Here is a 19,487-nt window from a genome sequence, read left to right as displayed (position 1 = left end):
GGTATGTACTTGTCATCTACTATTTTTGTTTTTATTTTTGAAAAAAATATTATTCAAATTTTGAAGTTTATAATATAAAATATACACATACTTTAAGTTTACCACAGAACATATTAATGAATGCACATAATATTGTTAATTATATATTGGACAGAACCAGAGAAATAAGTGCCAATTTATTGGGATTATGATTTCTGGTTATTATTATTAATTAAAATTAAAACTAGCTAATTAAAGATATCACTTCCCAATATCCCATCGAAATTAATTTCTCATTTCCCCCCAAAAAAAAAATTTTTTTGGTACTAATTCTCATTCCCCAAATAAATTAAATAATCTTTTGATATTGGCGATAAATATTAAAAAGTAGAAATGATATTTTAATGAAGAAAAAGAGAAAATCATTCTACAGTATATACATTTTTATCCGTCTATTTTAATTGAGTTTTCATATTTTCTATCGTACATATTACTATTATATATATTCAAATTTCGATGAATTAACAATAAATCATCATATCATGTCTAGTTATCTCATTAAGAATTTTTTTTATCAATTATAATATTGTAATCTCAAATCTTTATCGAATTACAATATTTATCATATCATGTCTAATTATCTCGTTATGAATTTTTTTATCAAATTATAATATTGTGATCTCAAATCTTTATTGAATTATAATATTGTGATCTCAAATCAAGTTCAACTAGACATTTTAGCTTTTTTTTTTTTTTTTTTGCATATGGTCCTTGGTCATGATTTTATCTTTAGATAAAATGATAAAATAAGATTTAATTCATTTCTTGGTCGACACTCACATCCAATTGCTGACTTTTCCACTCCCACTAACAGGATTTGTTTACTTTATATTACTTTTTCTATTATATTTTTATTAAAAATTTTCATTTATTTATTTATTAGAATAATGATATGGTATAAGCTTAAATAATAAATTGATAATCTATATAATCGATCCCGATTAAGTGAGACTTAGGCATGTAGTTATTATTAATAATTTATTTATTTTTGTACTATTTGTACAAAATATGGGATTTAGAATTTTTGATTATGTCTTCTAGTCGAATATTAAAAAATGTAGTTTACTATAGTTTTAAATAAATTACTTAGGTATATTAAGTGATATTTTACCCACTAATATAAAGTCTTGGCAAAATTATGAATTTTTATTAAATTTAAAATTAGACTTTAGCTCCGCTTTTATTTGCATACGTCAACATTTTGTAGCAAATTATCACATATTAGTCTTGAATCTAATCTTGAGAACCCAAAGATTCTTAATAAACAAAATGTTTTTTTTTTTTTAAAAATGATTTGAAAAATATTTAAATTTTGATCGAAATTACTGTAATGTTATTAAATTTTTGAAAGGGTTTTTTACCCCATATATTATACAATAATGTAATTTAAAAGTATATATGTGTTCACTTGGACATTAAAAATATTGTATAATTATAAATAGTAATGTGTTCAGGTAGATACATATATACATTTAAAATACATTATTATATAGTGCAGTCGTGCAGAGGGTAAAAAATCTTTCGTAAAGTTTGATATCATAATAATAATATTTCAATCAAAATCAAAATATTTTTTAAATTCTTTTTTATGATGGTGATACGTATAGACTTTTATTTATTGGGTGCATCGTCATATTTGCACTAAGCCAATTATTTCATTTCCATTTGTTGAATAATCTGTGACATACTCACGAGTTTGATATTTTAAAATTTGATTTAAATAATAGTATTTGATAACTAAAAATAAATATTAAATATAGATTTTTCATACTTAAATCTAATCTAGTCAACCATCGTGGGCTTGTTTTTTCATGATTTACTTGATCATCAAGAGAGATAATATTAGTTTGAGTTTAAAATTCATTGATAAATTAAATTGTATGAGAAATGAAATTAAATAATATATGAGAAATGAAATTAAATCAATAAGAATTATGGTAATGATCTAAGTGTTTATTCATTCTTAATCAGATGTTTTTAGTTTGAGTTTGAATTTAAGTTCAAATGAATAAAAAATTATTTTTATTAAAACGTAAAAATTCTTGATTCAAATGAAAAACTAAAAAATAAAATTAAAAATATTCCATTGGGCAGATTCCTCCTTGATTAATTCATTTGTGGGATTACATTGCACCTGGAATTTTTCTAAACTTTATTTTATTGTTTTTCAGTCCCAAGCTATATAATCTTAATTTAATTAATAATATATTTAAATTATATAGATGTTGTGTACAGAATTTTTAAATTATTAAGTCGTGATCGCTTAATGATTCATATGCTCTCTATTTCAAAATTTAGTTATTATGTATATTCAAACATCTTTTAATTATAAAAACAAATAGAATTATAAGTTGTAACTTATTGCCCATAAAATTATTTGAAAAATCATATATTTTATAAATTTCTGACTATATCACAAAACTTCTATATATATTTTGTATGAACTTAATAATAAATCATACTAGTTCATATACTATTTTTATAAACTTTTTAAATTTATGGGTCGAGTCATTTTGAACATAAAGTCAATTTTCTTAAATCGCATTTTATCTCAATGTATAATTTTAACGAACGAAAAAAAAGTAAGTAGAAACCTCATCTTCCATTAACTCGAAGATAAAAAGAAACAAGAGAAGAAAAGTTGTGGCTACAAGCCTACACTACTATATTGCTGGTCCTTCTTGAAAGTAATCAAGTCGTATCCGTAACGGAACTAGAATTATCATTAAAATATTTAAAATATAAATAATTTTTTTTATAATAAAGTCGACAAAATTTGATATTAATTCTATATATAAAAATTGTTTTTCATCTAAAGAAAATTCAGATAAACTCTTTATCACTATAATAAAAATAATCATTAGTGACATTTAGTTCTTAATTGCCTCTAAATATATATTTTTAGCGGCAATTGTCACTCTTTATATATGTTCCTAAAACCTTTAGCGATGTTGGTTCTAATGACACTTTCGGTAAAAACTTTAGCACTCTTTATTAGTATCAATATTTAATATCGTTAAAAGTTATTTTTATTATAGTATATTAGATTCCATCTGCATTACGATAAAAAAAATATTAATTAATCTTTAAAAAATGTAGAAGCAAAAACAAAAAGTAAAAAAAGGAAAGGAGCACGAGATTATCTTTTAAAAAGAAGAAGAAGAAATTTAGTTATGGTCCTGTTGGATAGCAATATCAGAATCTATCGATAATCGAAATGAAATAGATAAAAATATATTTTATATATAACTTTAATATTTTAATATAAATATATTTCAAATTTAATTAATATTGGATAAAATAAATCTATATTTTATCTTAAAATAATTATCTCTTTTGACCAAATAAAAAAAGTGTATCCACATAAAATACTATGCTTTACTGCTTCAATATTGGCGTACGTGCAACTCCCCAAAATACATTATTAATAAATAATAATTGCAATGAGCACTTCCATTTAGGTGGAAGTTTGTTTTCAATTTTATTTTTTTTTTAAAAAAGATGCAATTTTTTAATTTATTTGTTGCAAAAAAAATATTTTTTCCCCAACCAAAAGGAATTTTTTTTTAAAACATAAATTAAGAAAAAAAATTGAATCGTTGATAAGAACAAAGGGACATAGTTATCATAGTTTGAATGGATTTATCACTCATCGGAGCGATTCACACTTAATTAAAGATTTTAAGTTTGAATTTAAAGTGTCACCTTGAATGAACCTTACAATGTATGAACTAAACTAAATTTAATTGGGATTTCAATAAGCATTTTAAATATCTGGTAAAAAATAAATAAATTTTTATTATTTGAGATAATTTCATAAAAATTATAAATTGGTATGACCTGCATCTTGTTTCTAAACAAGTAGGAATATTTTAACATAAACCCCTTGACAAATATGGAAAAACTATGATGAAAGGGATATAGATGGATATTTATATAATTTTTATTCTTAATCGGGGATTTTAAATATGTATAAATTTAAAATTTTATTTATAAGTATTATTAATCAGTTTCAATAATAATATCAAATTAACATATAGTAATATACAAAAAAATTTCATCTTTATTCAATTTTGATTCAAAATCCGTTGAAAATAAACTTTTTTTTGTAAAGATACGAATACGATCTATATACATTCTAACCTTGTCGAATTCAATTTATGAAATCAAATAAGTATATTATTGTTTATTGTCTGTACAAAAGTTAAAATATTCACACGATATGTGTTACATTCATCACAACTCTCAAATTCGAGTCCTAATAATCACATCAACACAAAATATAAATCTATATTAATCGAGTCGATAACCTCTTCCTCAAAAGATTACTATCTATATACATCCTAACATACTCAGACTCAACTTATAAAATTAATACTCATACGATATATGCTACATCGAATATAAATCCAAATTAATCGAGTCAATAAACTTTCGAAAAATTTATCATTATAAAACAAAAAAGAGGACTTATATTTTCTTTTTCCCACTTCCTCTCTCCATCAACAGTCTTGGCCACCACGTATATCCTTCCATATATCTATGATATATATATATATATGTACTCATAAACTAAAACCCCATAACCAGACGTGTCTCTTAAAAACTTAACCTTTAACCTCTGAAACATCGAAAAAACATCATGGAAATTGCAAATATGTTGAAGGGCATGTCTAATTTTCAATCTTTGAGGTATGTGGGTGTTGATGAATCTTTATTAAACCCAATTTTTTTACGTTTAATTAGTTGTTCTATTCACGTGGGGTTGTTGTTTGTGATTCTCGGTTTATGGGTTTGGAAAAAAATGAAGAAGGATGATAATGGTAACAATGCTGAGAACAAACAGAGTATAAGGAATGTTAGGTTTATGTATTATAAACAAACATTGTTTTGTTCTATAGGTCTTGTCATTTTTAGTTTTTTCTTATGTTTGTTAACTCATTTTTATTGGTATACAAGTGGTTGGTCAGAGGAAAAGATTGTAGCTTTTCTTGATTTTGCATCAAAGTTTCTAGCTTGGTTGTTAATTTCTGTTTTCTTGAACACCAAGTTGGTTGATTCAGGTGAAAATAAGTACCCTTTTGTTTTAAGAGTATGGTGGGGGATTTTCTTCTTTGTTTCTTGTTATTGCTTTGTTATAGACCTTGTTTATGGTAAAAAGATTCAATTTTGGGTACCTGATGTTGTTTTCACTGTTATGGGGTTGTTCTTTTGTGTTGTGAGTCTTGTTGTTAGAAAAGGGAGTGAAGGGAGCATTCTTGAGGAACCCCTTTTGAATGGTAGTGTTGTCAATGGTATAGAATCAAAGAAGTCTAGTGGGGATCAAACTGTGACCCCTTATGCCAATGCTAACATTTTTAGTCTGTTTACTTTCTCTTGGATGAGACCCCTTATATCTGTTGGCTACAAGAAGACATTAGACCTTGAGGATGTTCCTCAGCTTCACAGTGATGATAGTGTTAGAGGGACTTTTCCTATTTTTAGAGAAAAACTAGAATCCGTAGGTGGTGGAGGAGGTAGTAGTAACCGTGTGACGACGTTGATGCTGGTGAAGGCTTTGATTTACACTGCGTGGAAGGAAATAGTGTTATCAGCATTCTTTGTGCTTCTATATACCTCGGCTTCTTACGTTGGCCCATACCTCATCGATACTTTAGTTCAGTATCTGAATGGAAAACGAGATTTTGATAATGAAGGTTATATTTTAGTTGCAACATTCTTTGTTGCAAAGTTGGTAGAGTCTTTGGCACAAAGGCATTGGTTTTTCAAGGTGCAGCAGGGAGGGTATAGGGCACGGGCAGCGTTGGTTGCCAAAATCTACAACAAGGGTTTAACGCTTTCTTGTCAGTCAAAGCAAAGCCATACTAGTGGAGAGATCATCAATTTTATGACAGTTGATGCAGAGAGGATTGGTGATTTTGGTTGGTATATGCATGATCCTTGGATGGTGATCATACAAGTTGGTCTGGCGTTGCTAATACTCTATAAAAATCTTGGCCTTGCTTCAATTGCAGCATTTGTGGCTACAGTACTAGTGATGCTGTTAAATATTCCTTTAGGGAGTTTGCAGGAGAAGTTTCAGGAGAAACTCATGGAGTCGAAAGATAAAAGGATGAAGGCTACATCTGAAGTCTTAAGAAATATGAGAATACTCAAGCTTCAAGCTTGGGAGATGAAGTTTCTGTCTAGGATCTTGGACCTCAGAAGTATCGAGGCAGGATGGTTGAAGAAATATGTGTACACATCAGCTACGACTACTTTTGTGTTTTGGGTTTCTCCTACATTTGTTTCTGTAGCGGCCTTCGGTGCTGCAATGCTTATGGGAATCCCACTTGAATCCGGGAAGATATTGTCTGCACTTGCGACATTTAGAATTCTCCAGGAGCCCATCTACAATCTCCCAGATACAATTTCAATGATTGCTCAAACCAAAGTTTCTCTCGATCGTATTGCATCTTTCCTTTCTCTTGAGGACTTGCAGCCTGATGTCATAGAGAAGCTTCCAAAAGGAAGTTCTGATGTAGCAGTTGAGATTGTTGATGGGAACTTCGCTTGGGATGCATCTTCCACCACTCCACTTCTAAAGGATGTAAATCTTAGAGTGCTTAATGGCATGAGAGTTGCCATTTGTGGTACTGTTGGTTCTGGAAAATCAAGCTTACTCTCTAGCATTTTAGGGGAGATGCCCAAATTATCAGGGACTATTAAACTCGGTGGAACGAAAGCTTATGTTGCACAGACGCCCTGGATACAGAGTGGAAAGATCGAAGAGAACATAATATTTGGTAAAGAGATGCAGAGGGATAAGTATGATAAAGTTCTTGAAGCGTGCTCCTTAAAGAAAGACCTGGAAATTCTCTCTTTTGGTGATCAAACAGTCATAGGTGAGAGAGGCATAAATTTGAGCGGTGGACAGAAACAGAGAATACAGATTGCACGTGCTCTCTATCAAGACGCTGATATTTACCTATTTGATGATCCATTCAGTGCTGTGGATGCTCATACCGGAACCCATCTCTTCACTGTAAGTCATTTCATATGCTTTAGTTTCACACTTTATACTTTTACGTAGCCCTTGATTGACCCATCTTTTAATCGCAGGAATGTATAATGGGGCTATTGAATTCGAAAACAGTTCTATATGTTACCCATCAAGTGGAGTTTTTGCCTGCTGCGGATTTGATCTTGGTACTCTTTCCTTTTAGTTCCTCGAGTAATTAGTGTTTGTTTCTTGTACATCGAGTTTGACTCATTTGATATGTTTTTCTCTTAAGGTCATGAAGGATGGAAACATCAGTCAAGCTGGGAAATACAATGATCTTCTTAAATTAGGTAGTGACTTCATGGAGCTTGTCGGTGCTCACCAAGAAGCTTTAACTGCAATTGACACGGTTAAGGGAGAAGCACTGAAAAAGAGCGAGGAAAGTAGTGGAATGACTGGTGATAACACCAATGTGCAGGATAAACAGACTTCAGACGGTCAAAATGGTAAAGTTGATGATATTGTTGGACAAAAGGGACAAATTGTTCAGGAGGAAGAAAGAGAGAAGGGTAGTGTTGGCTTTTCAGTTTACTGGAAATATATAACTACGGCATATGGAGGTGCCCTTGTCCCAATTATACTTTTGGCACAAACTGGTTTTCAACTTCTTCAAATTGGAAGCAATTATTGGATGGCTTGGGCAACCCCTGTTTCGAAGAATGATCCGTCTCCTGTTGGCTCTTCTACCCTTATCATTGTGTATGTTGCATTAGGAATTGCAAGTGCTTTGTGCATCTTCGCTAGATCCATGCTTCTTGTTACCGCTGGATATAAGACTGCCTCATTGCTTTTCCATAAAATGCATCATTGCATTTTCCGTGCTCCAATGTCATTCTTCGATGCCACACCAAGTGGGCGGATTCTAAATAGAGTAAGTGAATGATTACATTTCTTTACTTACCACTTGTTTCTTTACATGACCAATGAATATTATCGAAAATTAACTAGCAACTTCGGAATTTGCTCAAATGTGCTTTGGATGACAACAGGCATCGACAGATCAAAGTGCAATCGATCTAAATGTTCCCTTTCAAGTTGGATCCTTTGCCTTCACAATAATACAGCTTATAGGAATCATTGCAGTAATGTCACAAGTCGCATGGCAGATCTTCATAGTCTTTATCCCAGTCATTGCAATTTGCATTTGGTTGGAGGTTGCTACTTTGCTTTTTTCTATTCTCTGAATTTTATTACTTTAGTGGCGTATGTGAACATGAATTATATAATTAAGTGGTGTGTTTTGTTTAATTGCAGCAATATTACATCCCTGCAGCACGAGAACTGGCACGTCTAAATGGGACATGCAAAGCTCCAGTAATACAGCATTTTGCTGAAACAATTTCAGGATCAAGCACAATTCGAAGTTTCGATCAAGAATCTAGATTCCAGGATGCAAGCATGAGATTAATAGACAATTATTCTCGGCCTAAGTTTCACACAGCTGCTGCGATGGAGTGGCTTTGCATGCGTTTGGATATGTTATCTCTGATTACTTTTGCTTTCGCGTTGATTTTCTTGATCTCTCTTCCTGTTGGAACAATCGATCCAAGTGAGTGCTCTATCTTCATCAGGTTTTCATTCCATCAAATTTGTTAAATAGTTCTAAAGAGTACAATCTCACCTATGTTTTCACCTTGTTCCTGCCCTTACAGGTGTTGCTGGCTTAGCTGTTACATATGGACTTAATCTAAACGTACTGCAAGCTTGGGTTGTATGGAATCTTTGTATGATGGAAAATAAAATTATTTCCGTCGAAAGAATACTTCAGTATGCTGGTCTTCCAAGTGAACCTCCACTTATTATAGAGTCTAATAGACCAGATCCTAATTGGCCATCTCGTGGAGAGGTTGAGTTCAACAATCTTCAGGTAAATTGAGTTGTTCTCTGGTATTATGCAGGTAGAGTGCATTATTGTTGATTCATTGTATGTGTTGATAAATCTGAAAAATTTTATAGGTCCGATATGCTCCACACATGCCTCTCGTGTTACGAGGACTTACATGCACTTTCTTTGGTGGGAAGAAGACTGGAATTGTTGGTAGGACAGGCAGTGGTAAATCAACTTTAATACAGACCCTTTTCCGCATAGTTGATCCTGTTGTTGGACAAATAAAGATAGATGGTACCAACATCTCCACAATTGGTCTGCATGATCTGCGGTCTAGATTGAGTATCATTCCGCAGGATCCGACTATGTTTGAGGGAACTGTACGCAGCAACCTAGATCCGCTCGAAGAGCATTCAGATGATCAAATTTGGGAGGTAACAGCTTAGTTTGCCTATTTCTAAAATTTTGGTTTCACATTGGAAAATGAAACTTTTATGTATTGAGAAACTTTATTCAATTTTATGTTTCAGGCGCTGGACAAATGTCAACTAGGAGACGAAGTTAGGAAGAAGGAAGGCAAGCTATATTCTACAGGTTAGAACCACATCATGTTCCGATGATTTCCACATTTAAAGCTGTGACACTTATAATGCTTATATTCTTTGGATTGCTGCAGTATCTGAGAATGGAGAGAACTGGAGCGTAGGCCAAAGGCAGCTGGTCTGTCTTGGCCGCGTGCTACTCAAAAAAAGCAAGGTCCTTGTCCTAGACGAGGCTACAGCATCTGTTGACACTGCAACTGACAATCTAATTCAGCAAACTCTGAGGCTGCACTTCACTGATTCCACTGTTATAACCATCGCTCATAGGATAACATCTGTTCTTGATAGTGACATGGTCCTACTATTAGAACACGGTATGAATCAACATTTGCATTTTTTGAACAAACGGAGGTGGAAATTCTTGGTATTTACTTTCTTTTGTTTGCTATACTACAGGGCTGATTGCTGAATATGACACTCCAGGCAAGTTATTAGAGAACGAATCCTCGTTGTTTGCCAAGCTCGTGGCTGAGTATAGTATGAGATCAAATTCAAGTTTTGAGAATGCCTCAGACACATGAATCTTTCATTGACCACGTTATACGATGATGATGATGAAAACTAGTACACATGAATCTCAGACACTAACACTCTTTTGAGTTTCCATCCGTGGACGATAGAGCTTGAACAAGAACCCGCGAAATGCAGCTCATTGCATGTGACTTGAGGGAAACTGCAACAATCTTATGGCAGTGAAAGAAGTTCATCTATTTGTGCAATATTGATAGTGAAATGGCATCTGTTTTCTTTAGACTTTTTGATGTGAAAAAATGTTTTAAGTATTTGTTTACCAATAATTTGAATGTATGTTGAGTCAATTGATTAGTTAGTTAAGAGTGCACGGATTTTGTTCCTTATTGTAAAAGTAGTAAAACTTTTTGTATTGAGTTGGAAGTGAACTTACAAGTGTTTGAATTTTTCTCTACAAGCAAAACTGAAATACTTTTACAATAAACTCCTTTTGACTAAATAATTTTGATCCACAAATTTTCTCTAATTAGAGTTTTCGGTATGAAACGAGCAAACTCTCGCACTATTTTTTATGCAGGGTGAAGACATCATTGAGAAATTCCGTTTATGTTGTTCACCTGTTGCATGTATTCGAGTTCATATATGTATTATTTGTAGGTAGAATTTTAATACATACTCTCAAATATAGATTTATCATGATTCACTATCATGATTTTTAACGAAATAAATTAAATTTCTCTTCTCGACTTTCCAAATTCAGGGAGTCATTCGTACTTTTGCCCCTATAAATTTTCTAGTGGAATCTGAGTTTATTTTTTGATATTATAACATTCCATAAGTTACGTTCGAACATGACATTACACAAAATGATTAAACGAATCTGAATTAATATGGCTCGAAACATATACAGTAACTATGATGGTCAAATATGTCATTTCATTAACTGCGAGTTGTTTAGTAGTAGCGTAGTAATACTTGTTTGTGTATTCAAAGAAGAGGAGCTTAAAAGAAAAAGGTGAAAAAACTGAGGCAGGTGAAGGCTTAAACGCAATGAGCTCTGCCATCTGCTCAATTTCATCTCTACAAAATCTTCAATTCTTCAAAAACCCAAAAATCTTTTTGCTTTGTTTTGGTATTTGAGCTGTTTAATTTTGCTAAATTTCCATGGATGCTGCAGTTTTTAATCCATCTTCATTCATTACTACTTGTAATAAACGTTCGTATCCAGGCGTGTATACTCGTCAATTAGGAAAACCCATTAAGCTATCTGCTAATAACCTTCGTTACTCATGTGGGGTTGCGTCAAATTTTGTTCTTCCTTACAATTCGAGGTGTAATTTTAGGAATGGGATTTGTTTATCTGTTAAAGGGGGTAAAGGGGAGTTTCAGAATGCTGAAGATTCATGCTTGAAAATACCATTTATGCATTTCCTGCTGAAAAAAGGGGTGATTTTGGTAGGGGTGATATGTGGGTTTTTTTTAATTGGGTGCAGAAGGGTGTTTGCTGTTGAAGGGGTTTTGAATGGAGGATATGGTGTTTTAGAGCAGGGTTTGGTTTTGTTGAGGAGTTATTGGCCTACGGTATTGTTGGTTCTCAGGATGTTTAAAGAACAAGGTTTGATTCTTGCGGCGCTTCTTAGTCTTTCTGCATTTTTTTCGATGGCTGAGACATCAATAACTACGCTTTGGCCGTGGAAGGTACCTATTTTGCTTCCTCTTTGTATGCATTGTGTTGTTCAATAGAAAAAGCTGTCCTTTTTAAGAGTTGCATTGGTTTTGTAGCTGTTGTTACATATATGTTAGGCATAATACATAAAGACTCAAACTTCGCGTCAATCGGCAAGTGAGCACTCCAAGGTGAGAGTGCACATATGGACACCTCAACTGGGTCTGAACTGTCAAATAAACACTCCAACTCGTACCCACTCTGTCTCGTGGATGCTTGATGTGTCTAGATGTGCAGACTCATAGTTGGAGTGCTTACTTGTTAGTTGAGGCCAAGTTTGAGTGTTTCTTTATGTGTTATGTGTGTATATTCCGTGGTCGTCTAAATACTTCTTAATGTAAATAAAGAAAAATAGCATAGAACTTTTGTATTAATTCTAGCATGCTGAATACTCAAGTTTAATGAATAAATGATTATGCTTCTCACCTTCTCAGTAGTTTCATTTCATCAATTTTAGGGTGAGTCCCTTTAGCTGTACAAGTTTATATATGTTGTTCCAAATTGAACCAGTGTAGACGTACACCTGTCTAAACGTAGAAAGAAGGTATCATGGTTGTGCTTAGAATGAAATGGTAACTCTCTAAAAACATGCTCCTTAAAAATTAAAGTAACATATTGCCTGGTTGGTAGAAATGTGGACTAGTGTGAGACATTGTAGATGAGGAAGGCTATATGTAGTAGGAAGCATTCTAGAGGGTTTATTATTCTTGTGTTTGCTATTTTTTGAGTTTTCAGACTATAAGGGCATAAAAGAGTAAAAATAGACATTGGTTTGTTTATACATAGACTTGACTTCCAGAGTAATAAGGAGATGTAGAGTGAAGGACATTGCACATAAAACTGAAGCAATCAATGAAATTATTGTTTACCTTGTCTATTAAGATTTCCCTAGTAATTAACTTGATAGAAAAAATTGCCCGACTTTAGCTTTGAGTGTTCACATTTGTTTTATGTATTCTGGGCTCAGCTGGACCTTATGGCTCAATATTGGTAGGTAGCACTTATTCAGCTAGCCACTTAGAAGCTTATATTGAGTTGCAATTTCAATTAAATTCAAAAATTTCATACTGAGAATTATCTAGGGCTCTAGGTGCATGAGAAAACCTTTCTTTCTAGTACTCTGCCTTCAAAAGCTTTTTCTTTCTTCTCTATCATTTTAAAGAACAGAACTTGTTATTTAATTGTTTGCATATCTATTTCACGTGTCTATTAATGCAATTAGTTGTTTCTACTTATAAATGTTAGGTGCGAGAGTTAGCTGAAAAAGAATCTGACAATGAAGGAGTCTTCAAAATGTTGAGAAGTGATGTTACTCGATTCCTTACAACTATACTCATTGGAACAACGTACTGCTCATTTGATGTTGTAATCATGACTTAAACTGTTTCTCTGCACTTGTAGTTGAAGATTATTCCTTATTTTAGATTTGGTTTGTGTGCACAGCGTTGTCAATATTGCAGCTACAGCATTAGTTACTGAGGCTGCAACTGCGGCATTTGGTGAAGCTGGTGTGAGTGCAGCAACTGGAGTTATGACGGTATGTCATGTTCCTTCTACTTTGTTCTTAGATTTTTCCATACACATATATTTTCCTAATCTGTTTAGGCTAAAAAGCATATGCTTGATGGGTTGAATACAGATCAAAGTGTAGTTCTCAAAGGAGTCTATTGTTACCTTTCTCAAAATAAAATCCCAAAGGAGTCTGATCTCATTCCCTGACTTGTAAAAAGAGTCTGATTTGCTCCTGTGATAAAACTCTATTGCTGAAGATACTTCAGTCCGTCTCCCTTTGTTTGACAAGAACTGGAAATTGAATAAACTCAGACCCCTTTTACTTCTTCTTGCTTGTGTCAGTTGCAATGCAATATTCTGCCAGTGTTGCTAACGTGCTACCTTTTTTCTGTCTATGCTGCAAGGTTGCGATCCTGCTCTTAACGGAAATTACTCCAAAAAGTATTGCTGTTCACAATGCCACAGAAGTTGCTAGGTTTGTGGTAAGTTGAACTCTTGGTTGGAACCAAGACTTATTAATAGTTAAATATTACAGATCAAGTTCTTCCATGTAGCTGATAATGCTCGAAAAATCTTAGATGAAATCTGATTTGAAATGCCTCTAGGTTAGGCCAGTTGCATGGCTTTCCTTGATACTATATCCAGTTGGAAGAGTTGTGACATATCTATCAATGGGAATGCTAAAACTCCTCGGCTTGAAAGGAAGAAGGTAGGGTGATCATAAATCAAGTCTTGCTATTTTTCATGAGCTCTGCCTCACAGTGTTAATCTTTTTTACTATTCTTTCAGTTGGAATATGTATATCATAATTTATATTTTTGTGAGCATATTTACGAAACACACTCTTATAATATTTCTAATCGATCATGTAATTCTGAATATGGCAAGTTCACATGCATGTCTTATTTGAAAGGCTATCTACATTATACATGCTTATCCTTAGAAATCATTGTGAGCAATCTGCTGTTTTTTTTTAATTACATAAATGCATTATTGTCAAAAGATACATGAAAAGCATAAGGTTTTCTCTCCACATAATTTAGATTTCCAAGGGCCCGTTTAGACATGATTTGATGATTTGAAATTGAAATTTTGCTTGGACATGTCATTTGGGTTTCTTAAGTTGTATTTTTTCTCATAAACATAACGAGAACCCAACAATTTGTGGAAATTATCTTGGGTAATCCTCTCCCCATGAGCTAACTTTAGGGGTTGAGTTAGACCCAAAATTCATTTCTTATCGTGAATTAGAGTCGATGTGAGCCCCCTGTTAGTTTTCACGCCCATGGACCAGATAGAGTCGGGCAGATGGGATGGGGGTGGGGGTGATGGAATGAATCCCACATCAAAGGTGAACGAATTGAATTGGGGTCTCATATGGTCAGTGCAATCTTCCTCTTTGAGCAGCTTTTGGGTTGAGTAAAATAAACTGAAATCCTACTTTTTCGAGCCCCAAATCCTATGGCCAAACAACTATTAAGCGTTCTCATCCATAATAACTTGTAGAAAAGTTAAAACTATGTTTATAAATACAATATGTGAAAAGTCTTGGGGTCTCACATTGGTTGAGGGTATGGGCAATAGTCTCAGTCCAAATATTTTATTTTGATAAAATATATATTATTAGAAAAGGAACCAGTACTCTTGGTACTGAAATTACAAACAAGCTGACAGAAGTTAGTTGGATCCTCCTTCACTTTTGTCTCTAACCATTCTAAATCCAGCATTGATTTTACATCATTCTCATTTGCCAAAACTTTAAGTTGCGTCACTAAATTTATATTCATTTTGGTATCTAGTGAACCATATGTCACTGAGGATGAATTGAAGTTGATGCTGCGTGGGGCGGAGTTAAGTGGCGCAATTGAGGAGGAAGAGCAGGTGAGTTCATGTGTTTTCTGGGTTTCTGTTTTTTATGCTTGAACCTCAACTGTTACCAAATATGAACCAGTGAAGCACATGCATATTCTAATCATACATAAGCTTGTCTAGTTCACATAGAATTTGTTGTCCATTAGAATAGCCTTCATGTATGTGACCATTGTACCAAATGCAGCATCTTGAGATGTGTTTATCATGTCCATTTGAATGAGCACTATTTTAGCACTCTCTGTGTTTTGTTCTTATCTTGCATGTTATTATTGGAGATTCATGGTGACATAGTTGGAAGTCGATGGAGCCAGTGTTATCAAAGGCGAAAAATGCAAAAAAACAAAACTAAGGTCTATTGGTGCTTTGAGCACAAATAAAGCATGGACCTTGAAGAAGAAAGAAGTGAGTGGAAAAAAATACAAATATGTTTGCATGGTCCAAGACTAATAATTGTAAGCATGAATAACAAATCTAAGAACAAAGAAATTGAAAAATGTTTACGACGAAGTGAAATATCACTTGTGTAGTATCAGCTCTTCAGGGTTACACGAATTGTCAAGGAGAAGTGCCTTAGATCCTTGATGTTGAGACTGAAGCACAGGTAAAGCGTGGCTGACCGCACTTTAGGCGCGCTATGACAACACTGAATGTAGCTACATACAAGTGTATTATTTTACTCTCTTTAAAAGACAACAAAATATATGACCTAAACATTAATGAGAGAGTTATGCTAATGATTTTTTCTTGGGAAGAACTGTCAAACAAACATAACATCCAAAACATGAAGAAATGATTGACAAAAAATTTCACCCTGCTTCTTCTATGCACCACCTTACTCATGCCCTCCAATGTTACATCTGCTGTATAATTGGTGCTGAAGCCAGTGCTTTGTGCCTTGGCTCGTCTTCTCTGGAAGAGGAAGGCTTTGTTCGATTTTGCCTTGACATGCATCTTCAGCCTACCACATTGTTTCCCTTGGCCAAAAAAATGACTTTGTGGTTTAAGACACAGCTGCCACCTTTTACAGGAATTTAGCATGCCATCTTTGATGGATTTTTTTTGGAGCTTAAAAACAGTTGGATTAAGCAGTTTTGGTTTAAATAAGCCAAAAATGCTTAAAAGTTGATTTGACCAGCTTTGAATATATTTCTCTGATTTTTCTTACTTTGTTGATTTCCATGCAGAAGTAGGTATCTTTTGTAACTTACTCGTGCGTTGGTTTGCACTTGTAGTATTTTGTTGTACTATCAGTTTTATCATCTTTCCCTTTACAAATTAATTCTCATTCTTTTAGACACAACTATGGGAACACAATCTATCTCAAATAAATAATACGTTGATTCCTGCATAACTTATGCAAGTATTATTTATGAGGAAAACAAAAAGGAGCAACCAAATGTTGATTTTATGACTTTCTGTGAGACTAAATCTCCTCAAATCTTAACCAAACACTATCATCTTTTGCTTGCTTTTATGGGGAGATAATATCTCCTAAAATAAAGCCTGACCCATTAATGTCTGTCCTCTTGCAGGACATGGCTGAAAATGTGTTGTCTTGCAAGTGACATGAGTTCTGCTGTAATTTTTTTAATTTTATTTTGGTTTGGTAATGACAGTGACATGAGTTGTGCTTAAATGGAGACGTGAGGATTCATATAGCCAATCCCAACTTGTTTGGGACTGGGGCAGAGCAATTGATATATATCTCCTAAAACTTAATTCAGATGAACCTTCTATGGCTCTGTTTTCTTGCAGGATATGATTGAAAATGTGTTGGAGATTAAAGACACTCATGTCAGGGAGGTAATGACACCTCTTGTTGATGTTGTTGCAATCGATGCCAGTGCAACGTTAGTTGATTTCCATAGTTTGTGGGTGACACATCAGTACTCCAGGTCTGATAGACTTTTAATTGCTTGTTTTTGCATAGAGAAGAAGTTTCCTTCAAAAGGTGCTAAAAGAGTTTGGCTATGAATTTTCAGGGTGCCCGTTTTTGAGCAACGTATAGATAATATTGTTGGCATTGCATATGCCATGGATCTCCTAGATTATGTACAAAAGGTTTAGCATCCACAACTTCAGCCAGTCTCTTTCAAAATTATCGTGGTGTCATTTCTAATTGAACACATAAATTTCATAGCATGCTGAAAATTCTCTTTAATTTTGAAGGGAGAACTGCTGGAAAGTTCTATTGTGGGAGACATTGCACATAAACCTGCATACTTTGTTCCCGGTAATTTACATTTCTTCCTGATGTTGACTGATGTATAAATAAGAAATTGTAGTTCTATGTCACCTAAACCATGGATCTGCAAAGTCAATAATTTAAATTACTGATATAAGTTGCTGATCAGTAGGTATTTTAAGTACCACTTCATATCCTTATCAGAGACGTCATGTACTGTCTACCATAACTAAATCAACAAATAGATGTACATACTTTTTAGTATAATTAACAATACCGAAGCCACTTTGCTGACTGTAGTACTGCCTTTCAGATTCTCACACTGTTGAGATGTGATTTATTCCTATTTAACCAGCTGCCATCGGCGGGAATCATTCTTATTTCCTAGAATCTGTCTCCCTTAAAACATTATGATTTTATGCTTTATGCTTATAAAATGCATAAACATTGCTCGTGTTTTCTTTCCACTCACAATAGTACCCAAGGAGGCAAACAAAGTAATCTTGTAACAATGCAGATTCTATGTCAGTGTGGAACCTTCTTAGAGAGTTCCGCATCAGAAAGGTACACATGGCTGTTGTTCTTAATGAATATGGAGGAACCATTGGAGTAAGTTTTCTCTCTCATCGTTTCTGTTTCTTGGTTGTAGTGCTTTGTTAATTCCATCAAAATTTCTTATCCACTGTGTGTATCTATCATTTAATTATCTATAACAATGTCTTCACATTATCTCTATGAAACAGATTGTAACCCTTGAAGATGTGGTCGAGGAAATTGTTGGCGAAATCTTTGACGAAAATGATTCAAAAGTAAGACTTATGAGTCCCTCTTTCCACTTCTCTGAACAGCTAGTTATTTGTAGGTTCATAGTTACCTCTGATGGATACCCCTCTTCAGTTATAGAATACATAGATATTTAGTATGTGGAAGTATATGTATTTTCTTGTTGCGTGACAGGAGGAAATCCAGAAAAAAACTGGCTATATTGTCATGCGGGCTGAGGGAATATACGATGTTGATGCAAATACCTCCATTGACCAGCTCTCTGAAGATCTCAATATTAAAATGCCAGAGGTGTGCTATTCTTCTGAGAGTTAAATTTTCTGTCTTTAAACTACATTTTACTGCTATTTTAACCATACTCGTAGTCCCTAATTTGTCAGGAGTAGTTTGTGTGGGTCCTTCTGTTCATTTCATCGTTCAAGAAAACATGGATGGGGCCTCGGAGCTCTTGAATTTTCATTCTTCCCTTTTTGAGCAGAGACGACAAAATAACTTAAACATTTCCTAGCTGTCAACCCTCTCGCTCTGCAAATAACTATTATGTTTGCTTGTGTTAACATGATTTTGGTTGGGGAAACTGCCTTCAACTAATGCTAATCATTCTAGAATCGTCCCACTAATTGACGTCTTCTCTTTTTTCGGTATCAGGACCATCAATATGAGACAGTCTCTGGTTTTGTCTGCGAAGCATTTGGATATATCCCAAGGACAGGTGAGACGATTAAGCTTATACTGGAAAGGGGAAATGAAGACGAGAACAACAATTACAATGACACAGAATCTGATCGATCAGACCACAATGAGAAGAACCAAACGTTTAAGCTTGAGGTATGTTTATTATGGCTAAGAACTAACACTGAACGCGTCAACTACCTTCTAAAATTGAAGCTTTCGTCATTTCCATGAACTTACTAGACTTAAGAACTTCACAATAAGCAGATATTTAGTTGGTATAGTAGCTGATCTTGTCAAATTTGGTGTAGATATTAGCAGGGAATGCCAGAAAGGTTAGTGCTGTTCGATTTGAACGGATCAATGACGATGTAGAAGTAGAGTCAAGTGAGGTAACACGTCTCGTTCCAAAAATCATGACTCGGAAGAGGAAGAGTAACGGAGGCTCAGATAGAAGCAACCACGACGAGATCTCTTTCATGGAGAGGAGAGATGAGGATGACAATTCCAACAATTTTGTTATGGCTGAACGCGAGGACAACAACCTCGATGTTGCAAATAAACAATAGTTGCATGAATCATTTACATTTTTTTGTTACTTAAATTTGAATGTAAATCACGCGTCTTTAAGTCTTTTGATAGTGTTCGATTTCCAAAAATGAAATGAAAATGTTACTTATGAAACTTATTTTTTTTTACTTTCGTCGAGAAAGTCCAAATGACTCTATTTGTCCTTGAATCAATTAAAAAATAAC

The 19,487-nt window shown here is 33.7% G+C and overlaps 2 protein-coding genes across 4 annotated transcripts; both read left to right on the top strand.

The window, feature by feature from the left end:
• Nucleotides 1–4,514: 4,514 nt before the first annotated feature.
• Nucleotides 4,515–10,484, top strand: ABCC5 (ABC transporter C family member 5). Its single transcript, XM_010325975.4, has 10 exons — nucleotides 4,515–7,063; nucleotides 7,141–7,227; nucleotides 7,314–7,952; nucleotides 8,071–8,235; nucleotides 8,336–8,630; nucleotides 8,734–8,948; nucleotides 9,038–9,343; nucleotides 9,440–9,503; nucleotides 9,586–9,825; nucleotides 9,908–10,484. The coding sequence occupies exons 1-10, from the start codon at nucleotides 4,682–4,684 to the stop codon at nucleotides 10,030–10,032; spliced, it is 4,518 nt and encodes a 1,505-aa protein (XP_010324277.1). The 5' UTR covers nucleotides 4,515–4,681; the 3' UTR covers nucleotides 10,033–10,484.
• A 413-nt stretch (nucleotides 10,485–10,897) lies between these two features.
• LOC101250908 (putative DUF21 domain-containing protein At3g13070, chloroplastic) lies at nucleotides 10,898–19,416 on the top strand. Of its 3 annotated transcripts, none has more exons than XM_004243995.5 (14): nucleotides 10,898–11,680; nucleotides 12,954–13,054; nucleotides 13,152–13,245; nucleotides 13,625–13,702; nucleotides 13,826–13,929; nucleotides 15,020–15,101; nucleotides 16,848–16,987; nucleotides 17,075–17,153; nucleotides 17,262–17,325; nucleotides 17,795–17,886; nucleotides 18,021–18,086; nucleotides 18,235–18,351; nucleotides 18,709–18,888; nucleotides 19,044–19,416. In XM_004243995.5, exons 1-14 carry the CDS (start codon nucleotides 11,147–11,149, stop codon nucleotides 19,299–19,301), a joined length of 1,989 nt encoding a protein of 662 aa, XP_004244043.1. In that variant the 5' UTR covers nucleotides 10,898–11,146; the 3' UTR covers nucleotides 19,302–19,416. The 3 variants fall into 3 exon arrangements, with proteins under 3 accessions (XP_004244043.1, XP_010324278.1, XP_025887960.1); XM_010325976.4 differs by having other exon boundaries at nucleotides 10,968–11,680; nucleotides 13,133–13,245; XM_026032175.2 differs by having other exon boundaries at nucleotides 10,968–11,680; nucleotides 12,954–13,070.
• The last annotated feature ends 71 nt before the right edge of the window (nucleotides 19,417–19,487 follow it).

Source organism: Solanum lycopersicum, chromosome 7 (assembly GCF_036512215.1).
Source record: "Solanum lycopersicum chromosome 7, SLM_r2.1".
NCBI lineage: Eukaryota > Viridiplantae > Streptophyta > Magnoliopsida > Solanales > Solanaceae > Solanum > Solanum lycopersicum.
Note: the sequence above shows the minus strand (reverse complement) of the source record. Positions and strands in the feature narration are given on the sequence as shown.

Bases quoted from the DNA above. Each gene is read 5' to 3' on its own strand.
- ABCC5 (XM_010325975.4), top strand. From the start codon at position 4,682: ATGGAAATTGCAAATATGTTGAAGGGCATGTCTAATTTTCAATCTTTG. The intron at 7,064-7,140 runs GTAAGTCATTTC...TTTTAATCGCAG, and splicing joins CCGGAACCCATCTCTTCACT to GAATGTATAATGGGGCTATT. The intron at 8,949-9,037 runs GTAAATTGAGTT...AAAATTTTATAG, and splicing joins TTGAGTTCAACAATCTTCAG to GTCCGATATGCTCCACACAT.
- LOC101250908 (XM_004243995.5), top strand. From the start codon at position 11,147: ATGGATGCTGCAGTTTTTAATCCATCTTCATTCATTACTACTTGTAAT. The intron at 13,055-13,151 runs GTACTGCTCATT...TTGTGTGCACAG, and splicing joins ACTATACTCATTGGAACAAC to CGTTGTCAATATTGCAGCTA. The intron at 17,154-17,261 runs GTTTAGCATCCA...TTAATTTTGAAG, and splicing joins TCCTAGATTATGTACAAAAG to GGAGAACTGCTGGAAAGTTC.